Source organism: Pan troglodytes, chromosome 9, assembly GCF_028858775.2.
Source record: "Pan troglodytes isolate AG18354 chromosome 9, NHGRI_mPanTro3-v2.0_pri, whole genome shotgun sequence".
NCBI classification, from domain to species: Eukaryota; Metazoa; Chordata; class Mammalia; order Primates; family Hominidae; genus Pan; species Pan troglodytes.
In genome coordinates this window covers 78,504,986-78,517,607 of record NC_072407.2, presented here as the reverse complement: position 1 = coordinate 78,517,607, position 12,622 = coordinate 78,504,986, and the positions used below count along the sequence as shown (strand labels likewise).

At 40.4% G+C, this 12,622-nt stretch overlaps 1 protein-coding gene across 36 annotated transcripts in view; it reads right to left on the bottom strand.

The window, feature by feature from the left end:
* Positions 1 to 12,622, bottom strand: part of EMSY (EMSY transcriptional repressor, BRCA2 interacting) — a 107,791-nt gene that overhangs the window by 50,049 nt on the left and 45,120 nt on the right. For all 36 annotated transcript variants that reach the window (XM_016921655.4, XM_016921644.4, XM_016921647.4 and 33 more), the window contains one exon: positions 5,355 to 5,609. In XM_016921655.4, coding sequence (XP_016777144.1) covers positions 5,355 to 5,609 — 255 coding nt within the window. The remainder of the gene's footprint in view (positions 1 to 5,354; positions 5,610 to 12,622) is intronic.

Here is a 12,622-nt window from a genome sequence, read left to right as displayed (position 1 = left end):
CTTAAACATAAGTTACTGCTTTTCAATAAATTTGGAAAAGTTTTCAGCCATTATTTCTTTGAATATTTCTTTTCTTTTCTCTCTTCCCAATTCTCGTACTTCCATTATATGTATGTTGGTGTATTTAATGTCTCACATTTCTCTGAAGCTCTGTTAACTTTTCTTCATTGTTTCTTCTCTTTGTTCTTTAGCTCACATAACCTCTATTGATCGTTTTTCAGATTTGCAAATTCTTTCTTCTGCCAGTTCAGATCTACACGTGAACCCCTCTCGTGCATTTTTTAGTTCAGTGACTTTACTTTTAACCTCCAGATTTTCTGTTTGGCTCTCTTTAAAAACTAATTTCTATCTCTTTATTGATCTTTATTTGATGTAATATTGTCCTCATAGCCTCTTTTACTTCTATAATCATGTTTTTCTTTAGTTCTGTGAACATATTTGTAATGGCTACTTCAAAGTACTTTTCAGTTAAGTCTGACATCTGGTTGCTCTTATAGTTTCTGTTGTTTGTTTGTTTTTCCAATGTATGGGTAATATTTTCCTGTTTCTTTACCTGCCTCATGTCTTTGTTAGAAATTAGACATTTTAGATAATATACATACAGCCCTCTGTAACTTCTACATCTTCAGATTCAAGCAACCATGGATCAAAAATATTTAGGAAAAAGACAACAAAAATAATAATACAACAGTAAAAAATAATACAAATACAGAAACCATATAGTATAACAGCTACATAGCATTTACATTGTATTAGGTATTATAGGTAATCTAGAGATGATTTAAAGTATACAGGAGGGTGTGCATAGGTTTCATAAATACTACACCATTTTTTATAAAGGACTGGAACATCCACAGATTTGAGTATCAACAGGGTCCTGGAAGCAATCTTCCACGGATACTGAGGGATGACCATGCAGTATCTGGGTACTGGTCTCCCCTCACCAGGGATTTGTTATTGTTATTTGCATAGTTATTTGTTTAGTGATGGGATCAGTTATTTTAGTGAAGTCTTTTTATTCCCTCTCCAGCCCATGCTCCTTCATCTAAGCATCTGATATTACTCCTCATGGAGACACTGCTCTGGGTATACTTACAGTCACTTTGGGATGACAGTGGTATTAGTTTGGCTTTTTTCTATTCTTTCCTTGACCACACCCAGCTGTTAAACTCTATTAACTGCTGGCTGATTACTCTGTTGTTTTCAGGAAAGCTTTGGAGCATACATTACTCTGTAATCCGAATTTTGGCTCCTTTGAAGGAACAGTTTCTGGGGTTCATTTTTGATATTTCTTCTAACCTCATGAAGGCTCTTCCCAGCTTTTATATTATCTGCTTCTTCTCTATAAACTGTCTGCAGTCTAGACTATATGTTCATTACATCCATGAATCTCCTTCTGGTTGCCTTTCACCACTTCCTTCACTGTTCTTGAGAATGCCCTTAGTCTTGAACTTCTCCATGCTCTGGTATAAATGGAGTTAGTTCCTTTGGGAAGAGATTAGGAGCTATCTGTTTTATGAATTATTTCTATCCTTTGGCAAAGTCTCTGAGCCAGTAACATTAAGTATTATATTAACATTAAGTAACATTAAGTATTATATTAAGTAACATTAGATATGGTGAAATCTCCCTTTTTTACTAGAAAGATAAAATTATTTCAAATATAGAGTAATTTGCAGTGAAAAGGTCAAATGTGATAGGCGACACAAGTATTTTTTTTATTGTTTTGGGTTTGGTTTTTTTTGAGATAGGCTCTCACTCTGTAGCCCACGCTGGAGTGCAGTGGTTTAATCATAGCTCACTGCAACCTCAAACTTCTGGGCTCAAGCAATCCTCCTGCTCCCTCCCAAGTACCTAGGAGTACAGGCACATGCCACCATTTCTAGCTAATTTTTAAATTTTTTGTAGAGACCAAAAAATGGTCTCTACAAAAGGGCAGAGGTCTTGTTATATTGCCCAGGCTGGTCTCAAACTCCTGGCCTCACATGGCCAACACATGTATACTGTAATACCATAAGCAAACGCTAAGAAAACAGAACAAAACAATATACTTTAAAATAATATATATAAGTCAACATGAAACCCTAAAAATTCTTCAAGTAAACTACAAATAGGCAAGAAAAAAGAAACAAGAAACAAAAGAAACAAACAAAATAAAACGGCACATGTAACCACTACCATATCAACAATTACCTTAAATGTAAATGATCTAAATATATCATTTAAAAGTTAAAGATTGGGGCCGGGCGCAGTGGCTCATGCCTGCAATACCAGCACTTTGGGAGGTGGAGGAGGGCGGATCACGAGGTCAGGAGATTGAGACCATCCTGGATAACATGGTGAAACCCCGCCTCTACTAAAAATACAAAAAATTAGCCGGGTGTGGTGGCAGGCGCCTGTAGTCCCATCTACTTGGGAGGCTGAGGCAGGAGAATGGTGTGAACCCAGAAGGTGGAGCTTGCAGTGAGCCGAGGTAGCGCCCCTGCACTCCAGCCTGGGCGACACGGCAAGACTCCATCTCAAAAAAAAAAAAAAAAAAAAAAAAAAAGTTATAAGATTGGTTGGCCAGATGCAGTGGCTCACACCTGTAATCCTAGCACTTTGGAAGGCTGAGGTGGGCGGATCACTTGAGATCAGCATTCGAGACCAGCCTGGCCAGCATGGTAAAACCCTGTCTCTACTAAAAATACAAAAGTTACCTGGGCATGGTAGTGTGCACCTGTAATCCCAGCTACCTGGGAGACTGAGGCAGGAGACTCGCTTAAACCCAGGAGGCTGAGGTTGCAGTGAGCTGAGATTGTGCCACTGCACTCCAGCCTGGGTGACAAAGCAAGACTCCGTCTCAAAAACAAAAACAAGTTATTGGCAAAGTTGATATAAAAATATATAACTACACTGTATGCTGTCTACAAGAAACTCACTTCAAATACAACAATAAAAGTAGGTTGAAAGTAACAGGATGAGAAAAAAATACACTATGTGAACAGGAATAAAAAGAAAATAGGAGTGGCTATATTAATTACAGATAAAGTATACTTTACAAGGCAATAGAACTCACTCCCCTCCAGTCACTATAGTTCTCTATTACATGCACTAAATATACTAATGCAGGCTAGTTACCATCATTAATTTATATGGCAGACTTTACAAGTTAAATTGGAATTAAATTTTAAGAATGGAAATTTTTTAAAATCAGCCTTTATATTTAAAAAAAATAGAGAATTAATTGCAGAAAAAAAGGAACGCTACATAATGAGACAGGATCAATATACCAGGAAGACACAATGTTTCTAAATATGTATGCATCAAACAATAGATATATCAAAATATAATACATGTAGCAAAAACTGAGATAGCTGTTTTTGCAGTACTAGAATCCAACAATTAGTTGGGGACTTTATTACCTCACTCCCATCAACTAATAGAACTACTATGCAGAAAATTCAGCATAGATATAGGAGAACTGAACAACATAATCAACCAACAGAATCTAGTTGATATACATATATAGAATACTCCACCCAACATCGGCAGCATAGATATTTTACGAGCACCATGGACCACCCACCAAAGTAGAACATATTGTGGGTGAAAAAACAAACCTCAATAAACGTAAAAGAATTGAAATGATACAGTGTGTTCTCAGACCATAATGAAATCAAACTAGAAATCAATAGCAAAACAAACAAACAAACCCAGAAAAATCTCCATTAGAAATTAAGCAACACAATTCTAAATAATCCATGGGTCAAAGAAGAAGTCTTACACAAAAAATTGAATAAAAATGAAAACAGAACATATTAAAATATGTGGAAGGCAGCTAACACAGTGCCGAGAGAAATTTGTGACAAATGTCTTTACATAGATGGAACTAAATGCTAAGTAATTAGAAAAGACAGTATGTCTTGAATCAATAATCTAAGTTCCCACCTTAAGAAATTAGAAGAGCAAAATAAACCTAAAGAAAGTAGGACAGAAATAATAAAGATAATAAAATTAAAAACAGAAAAGCAAAGGAAAAATCAATGAAACAAAAATCTAGTTCTTAAAAAATTCAATAAATTTTTAAATGCAATAAATAGCAAGTCTGACAAAGAAAGATACAAACCACCAATATCAGAAATGAAACAGGACATTAATATCAATCCTATAGCCATTAAAAGAATAGTAAAGAACTACTACAAGCAAATTTACACTCAAAAATTTGACAACTTAGAAGAAATGGATCAATTCCTCAAAACCATAAACTACCAAAACCAAGATGAAACAGATAATCTGAAAAGTCCCATAACTAATAAAGAAATGGAATTCATCAATTAAAAGCTTCTAAAAACAGAACTCTCCGGGCCCAGATGGCTTCATTGGAGAATTCTACTGAACATTTAAAGAATTAACATCAATCTTACATAGTCTTTTCCAAAAAATAGAAAGGAAATAAATACTTCCAAACTCACTTTATGAGGCCGGTATTATCCTGACCAAAATCGGACAAAGGCAGTATAAAATAAGAATATTACAGACCAAAATGTCTCATGAATAGAGAGACAAATTGAATCCAGCAATGTATTTTTAAAAATTATATATCATGACCAAGTGGGATTTATTTCAAATATGCAAGGCTGGTTTAACAGAAAATCAATCAATATAATCCAGCATATCAATAGACTAAACAAGAAAAAACTTAATTGAACAGAAAAAGCACTTGACAAAATCCAACACTCATTCATGATAAAAACTCCCCAAAAACTAGTAGCAGAAGTGCACTCCGTCTACTTGATAAAGAGCATCTATAAAAAGCCTACAGCTGGTATCATACTTAATGGTGAAAAACTGAATGTTTTCTCCTTAAGATTAGGAACAAAGCAAGGATGTCCACTTTCCTCACTCTTATTCATTCAGCATAGTATTGGAAGTTCTAGACAATAAAATAAAACACCAAAAAGAAATAAACAGCAATTGATTGGAAAGGAAGAAACAAAACTGTCCCTATTTATAGATGACATAGTTGCATACACAGAAAATCCCAAGGAATCTATGTAAATACTCTGAGAACAAGTGAGTTCAGCAAGGTCAAAGGATACAAGATCAATACTATTTTTATATACTAACAAAAAACATGTAGACATTGAAATTAAAATCATAATACCAATTATAATCACGACAAGAAAATGAAATGCTTAGGTACAAATCTAACAAAACATATACAGAATCTATATGCTGAAAGCTGTAAAACATTGATGAAAAAGTCAAAGACCTAAATAAATGAAGAGACATACCGTGTTCATGGACTGGAAGACTAAAAAAACTGGTGAATAAAGAAGAATTACCATATCTTATACACATTTTCCAGTTACCTGACTCCTGTTTGATTTGGATGGTAGGTTTAATACCAGGTGGCAAAGGAGACTGCTGAGGCTGTTGCTGATGAGATACTGGAGAAGGTTGGGCCACTTGTTGCTGTGTCTGCTGTTGCACTTGATATAACTGCTGCTTAGGAGACTGTTGATGTTGTTTAGGGAACTGTGCAAGAATCTGAGTTGGGGCACTCACTAAGCTTTTGGGGGAAGGAAGTCTGGTTGATGCCATTTTGATTGCTGATGTAGATACACCTGTAGAAAAGGAGTAAGGGAAAAGAGAATTTGATAGGAAAGCAAAATTAAAGTTACTTCTGGTTATTATAGTAGATAATAGTTTAAAGAATAGGGAAATCGACAAAAAGTACAATTTATTGAGCACCTAGTAAGTGTCAGATAAAATGTGTGGCACCTTACATATCTGATATCTAGTCTTCAAACTCTTCAAGGGAGGTAACCATTGTTCTCAGATTTTAAAAATGAACTGATTTTCCCTTGGTGAAGAGTGAGAATGAAAGAAACAAATTATCAGACAGGATGTTCCCAGACCTGTCTCTTAACAGATTTTCTATTAGAAAATGTAGGTTCTCAATGTGAATAATATAAGAACAAAGCGATTTTATTAATTTTTGAATCTTATTTATATGTTATATATTTTTCAAATATTATTTTTCAGGTTCTAATCAGCCAGTTTAAACATAGTATCCATGAAATAACTCACATTCATCTTTTGAACAAGATAATTCCCTTTTCTCTGAGAATGGTGAAGAGGAAAAAAAATTTTAATAAAAACAGAAAAAGTCATTTCCTAAGAACTCTGAATCATTAAATAATCATATGAAAAGTTGTAAATGGGCATACTCAACATATCCACAGCAAAAAGATTCTGATTATATGAGGTTCTTTTCAGTGGGATTCTAATATTAGCAAGCACACATAGGTAAGGAGTACTAGTAACTTTCACTAAAGATGTATGAGTTTCAGATATTCTTCCCTCTCGCAGGTTTTTCATCTGTAATTTTTCTGAATTCATCAACTATCTAAAAGGACTATTATCTATCAATAAGTTAATATTCCTAACTGAGAGAACCTGGAATATAACTCATCATATTAACTTTTTAAGCACTGCTGAAACAATAAAAAGAAACTAATAGCCTAATTCTCAAGTACTTAGGATGTTTTTTCACACCTTTCTCTACCACATCCTCACCATGACAAACACACTGTATTACAGAAAAGGTTTTAAATAATATCACGTTCTTATGTAAAATGTCTCTAGAGAATGATAAAGATGGAGGATAAAACTTGAGAAGTCGCTATGACTCTCTAGACCTCAGCATCCTCATTTGTTGAATTTTTCCTTGCCCTGTGTCTCTAAGAGCTGTTGTGCAGATCAAGATCAATCACAGACTGAGGGACACTTTGAGACAAGAAGGCCGGGCGCAGTGGCTCATGCCTGTAATCCCAACACTTTGGGAGGCTGAGGCAGGCGTATCACCTGAAGTCAGGAGTTTAAGACCAGCCTGGCCAACATAGTGAAACCCCATCTCTACTAAAAATACAAAAATTAGCCAGGCATGGTGGCAGGCACCTGTAATCCCAGCTACTCGGGAAGGTGAGGCAGGAGAATCACTTGAACCTGGGAGGCAGAGGTTGCAGTGAACCGAGATGGCATTACTGCACTCCAGCCTGGGCGACAGAAGAAAAGGAAAGGAAGGAAAGGAAGGAAGGAAAGGAAGGAAGGAAGGAAGGAAGGAAGGAAGGAAGGAAGGAAGGAAGGAAGGGGAAAGGAGAGGAAGGCAGGCAGGCAGGCAGGCAAGGTAGTCAGAATCACCTGGAAGGCTTACTTCCATTACTTACATAGTTCCCCACTCCTTCCTGAATACTAGTAACATGTATGTTCTGTATTGCTTGGTTGTGCTGAACTAGACTATCTCTGGAGCCTCTTTCAGTGCCAACATTTTATGACTCAATGAGTATAAAGTTATCCAAGTGAAAGATATTTTTATACTACCTAAAGCATTAAACTTTATATGGCACTCATAATGTATGGTCTTATATTAAATGAAGATAATCATGTACATGGGTAACTCCCTAACTAAACTATTGTCACGGGATCTCTGGGGTGTCACTTCACCAGCCAGAAACGTCTGTGGCCGGCGGCACCTTCTACCTGAGTATTGCTTGCCCACTGGGCTCATTCTGTCCACTTGTCCCTGCAGGCGGTGCTTGGCTCGTGCTACCGGCCCGGATCCCACACCTGTCAACAGTGAGCCAGGCGCAGATGCCAGCTGCTGCAGTGGGGCGGGCAGCTCCAGGCACTGGCAGAGATGCCAGCTCCATGCGAGGCTGCAGCTGGACCAGATGTACCACACACAGCTTCTGCTGCGGGCATCCGCATCTGAACGAGAACACAGTGGCGCCCAAAAGCTTGGAGACACCAGAACCACAGAGTCCCAAAGAGGGTGTCAGAGCCCAGGCTTGGGGAGCCCCTAGGTCTGGGCTCCCCCAAGGGCTGCAGCTCTTCTCTCCTGTCACTGGTAACATGGGGAGCAGGGGAACATGTTTCAGCCCTGTTTGTGTTACAGCTCTTTCAGTCCCGGCATTTGGCGGGTCCCCAGTTCTTGTCTCGCATCCAGGAAGAATGAAGTACTCGGACAACTGGATGGTAAGCAAGGCGGAGAGGAGCTTCACTGAGCAACAGAACAGCTCTCAAGAGATCCGAAGCGAGTAGCTCCTTTCTACAAGAAGGTCTCCTGAACGAGTGTTCAGCTTTCAGCTGAGAGAAGACCCACAGTGGGTAGCTCCTTTCCACAGGCAGGTCTTCCCCACGTCTGTTGGAGTCTGGCTGTGTCAGGGGTTTTCATGGGTTCAGAAGGGAGAAAGTGCATGCTAATTGGTCCATGGGCGGCCAATGGACCGGAAAAAGCCCTGTAACTTCTCACTCCAGTCTCGACTCCACCTGGAACTGACAGCCCAGACCCCACGCTTCAGGCCATCCCTGGTTTGAGAGTGGGACCTCACCGGGACCCACCCCTTTGCACTCACGAGCCTGTCTGCCTCCTGCTGCCATCAATCACAGAGCCCAGGCTGTTCGGGGAAGGGGCGCCTGCAGGCCCTTATCAACCCACCCTCGACCCCCTTTGGCCTCCTTCCCGTGCTCATTGGCACCCAAAGTCTGGGGGGGGGGGGGTTCAGGCGGCAGGGGGCTGGCACGTCAGTGCCACCCCAAGTGGTGTGCACCCAGCTGGGTGGCAACAGCACCCAGGCTAGGCCTCAACTTTGCTCTGAAACCGGAGCAGACAGCAGGAGCGGGGAGAGGCCAGGCAGCAGGAGCAGGCACTTCGGAGACTGCAAGGGAAGGCGGGGCTTCCCTGGCCCCTGAGAGCACAGGGATGCCCAGGTCTGCGTGGGGAAGAGACCCACAGCGGGTAGCTCCTTTCCACAGGCAGGTTTTCCCCAGTCTGTTGGAGTCTGGCTAAGTCCACGGTTTTCATGGGCTCAGCAGGGAGGAAGTGCATGCTGATTGGTTCATGGGCGGCCACAGGCGGGCCAGAAAAAGCCCTGTTAACTTCTCACTCCACCTGAGTGTGTGCTAGGTAGCTCACACTCATGGAAGCCCACTTTATCCCACTTAGGTTCTAAGTCTGAGGACTTCACCTGGAGTCCACTGCACCCACTGCAGCTGCACCCAGGAGGGCGGGGCTCCTGCCCTGCCAACTCAGAAGAGAGTAGGGTTCCTATCTGTTCCTGGCTCCCTGCGGGCTCTGTGGAATGGGCAGCCCTGGCAACGCCTCCCCCACTGCAGCATCTCTGCAGCAGCTACCAGATGGGCCACCGCTGCCATCACTGTGATTTCCATATACTTTTGTACAGGAAAAGTATCTGATGTGAAAGCATTCAGGATGCTTGTATTTATTTTTGTAATGAGAGAATTGTATTTATTTATTTATTTATGAGATGGAGTCTTGCTCTGTGGCCCAGGCTGGAGTGCAGTGGCGTGATCTCAACTCACTGCAACCTCTGCCTCCCAGTTCAAGCGATTCTCCTGCCTCAGACTCCCGATCAGCTGGGATTACAGGCACGCACCACCATGCATGGCTAATTTTTGTATTTTTAGTCGAGTAGAGGTTTCACCATGTTGGCCAGGCTGCTCTCAAACTCCTGACCTCAAGTGATCCACTGGCCTTGGCCTCCCAAAGTGCTGGGATTATAGGCATGAGCCACTGCGCCCAGCCAGAAGTGTATTTAAATCCATGTCTTCAACACATAAAAACATAATAGCTGTATGACCTGATTAAAGTACTTAATCTTTCTGAATATTTATTTATTCAATAAAAACTTGAGTACATACTTTATGCTAGATCCTGGGGAAACTATTTGGTATCCATGGAACAGTCCCTACCCTGAGAAAGGTCAGAGAAGACAATCAAATGATCACACGAGTCTATCATTACAAACTAATAAATGTTTCGTGTTAACAACTACAAGGTCTTCTTCCTCTTCCATCCCCCTTAGCTACCCAAACAATTCCATACAAAAGCCATCTGGTGGTATAAAGCAGGATGGACAGCTAGGCAACTAAGCAGAAGAGTAGTCTAGCATGAGGTGACAGAGTTCACTCTGGAGACTGGCTTACCATGGGAGCCAGAGTAGGAGGAGGAGAGCATCTACACTGAGAAGAGTTCACGGGATAACCCAGCATGTAAAGTTAGAACCTAAGTGGGATAAAGTGGGCTTCCACGGTGTGAGCTACCTAGCGCAGGATCTCAAAGCTTCAGCAGGGTATCCATAGGAAACGGTGGCTAGGGTGAGTACAGAGTCCAAACTGGGTGAGGGTTTCTGCCTAGGAGGGCCACCTGGCCCTGGCATGGCTGTCAGAGCTGACCAGGTTGAGATAGGCATCCATGCAAAGGGGTAGCTGAGGGAAGGTGTCAGAACTCAGGCGGGGCTGGACACAGTGGCTCATGCCTATAATCTCAGCACTTTGGAAGGCTAGGCAGGAGGACCACTTGAGGTCAGGAGTTCAAGAGCACCCTGGTCAACATAGCAAGACCCTGTCTCTACTAACAAAAAACAAAAAAAGCCGGGCATGGCGGCACACACCTGTAGTCCCAGCTACTCAGGAGGCTGAGGTAGGAGGATCCCTTGAGCATAGGAGTTAGAGACTGCAGTGAGCCATGATCATGCCACTATACTCCAGCTTAGGTGCCAGAGTAAGACCCCCATCTCTTAAAAAAAAAAAAAAGAAAAAAGAAGGAGACCAGCTGAGCTGAGGTAAGAGTATGCAGATGTCAGAGCCTGAAAGGAATGAGGACAGCACCTGCACAGGGGAGGAGGCAACAACAGCACAGGGGAGGAGCAACTATTATTTGGTTACATATCAGGAAACTGATATATAAGTATATTCGAGATAATAGAAGTTAGGTGTTTCACTATCAGAGAGAGAGGAAACAAGTTAACATGCAATGTTTGATTGAAATTGGATGTATCACTATGAACTCAGCTTTTAATATATGAAAATACAGATGTACATGTGTTTACACACACACACACACCCCCTAGCAATGAACATATCCAGAACCCAGATCTTAGCTTCTAATTATTACTTTCTACTATAAGAAACCAAGACTTCTTGAAAAAATGACTGATTCCAAGGCTGGAGTAGGAAAAGTATAAGATGAACCTGGTACACCTAAAAGACATGTTTTCCCCTCTTTTGTAATTTCTTTAAAAGAAAATCACCAGTTTGAAGCAAAAAGATTAACAAGGCAATGTGAAGTTTATAAATACATATAGAATTAAAGTGTATGACAACCATAGCACAAGGAAGGGAGAGAGGAAATAGAAGTACTCTTTTAAGATTCTAACACAATACATGAAATAGTATATTATTTCAAGGTAGACTGTTATAAATTGAAAATGCATACTGTTAAGCTCTAAAGCTAGATTCCCAACCAATAGTAATTTTTCTGCCTCTCATCATCCCACAGGATATCTGACAATCACAGGAGACATTTTTTATTTTCATAACAGGGGTCAGGGGGCATATGCTACTGGCACCTAGTGGGTAGTCAGCTTTATAATGCACAGGTCAACCTCAAGAACAAAAAATTATCTGGTCAAGAATGTCAACAATGTGGAGGCTGAGAACCCTACTCTAGAGCAACTATTTTTTTTTAAGTGTAGCTACCGAGTCGAGGAAATAAAATGGAATCCTTAAAAAAAAAATCAATAAAAATAAATAAATAAAAGAAGACTGGAAAAGAGACCAAAAGGAACAAGGAACATATGAGACAAATAAAAACAATTGTCAAGATGACAGACTTAAACTCAATCCTACCGATAATTAATATTAAATGTAAACGGACTACACCTTCCAATTAAAGGTCAGAGATTATCAGACTGGGAGAAAAGACCTAACTATACAATGTTCATAAGAGATATATTTTAAATACAAAGGCACAGATGGGTTAAGAATACAATAATGAAAAAAAGATACATCAAGTAGGCCGGGCACGGTGGCTTGTGCCTTTAATCCCAGCACTTTGGGAGGCCGAGGTGGATGGATCACCAGAGGTCAGAAGTTTGAGACCAGCCTGGCCAACATGGTGAGACGCTGACTCTACTAAAAATACAAAAATTAGTCAGGCGTGGTGGTGCACGCCCATAATCTCAGCTACTCAGGAGGCTGAGGCAGGAGAATCGCTGGAACCTAGGAGGTGGAGGTTGCAGTGAGCCAAAATCACGCCACTGTACTCCAGCCTGGGCAATAGAGCAAGACTCCATCTCAAAAAAAAAAAAAAGATACATCAAGCAAACAGTAATCATAAGAAAGTTGGAGTGGCTATATTAACATCAGAAAAGGCAGACATGGAAACACTGGTGATAACATCAAGGGTTACCAGAGATAAAAAGGAATGGTTCATAATGAAAAGGGGGTTAATCCATCAAGAAGACACAATAATCCTAAGTGTGTGTGTATAAAAACTGACAGAATTAAAGGGAGAAATGTACAAAGCCACAAATATAGCTACAGACTTTTACATTTCCCTTTCAGTAACTGACATAACAAGTAGACCAAAAAAAAAAAAAAAAATGAAAAGAAGAATCTGATCAAGTCCATCAACCAAGTAACATGGACATGCACAGAACCAAATGAAAAGTCAATTATTCTAAAACCATTTATTAAATAATCGAATGCAGCATACTTTCTTGGTTGCCTGTCCTAATTTCCTTTCTCCTCTGCCCTCCTCTTTTCTAATAGA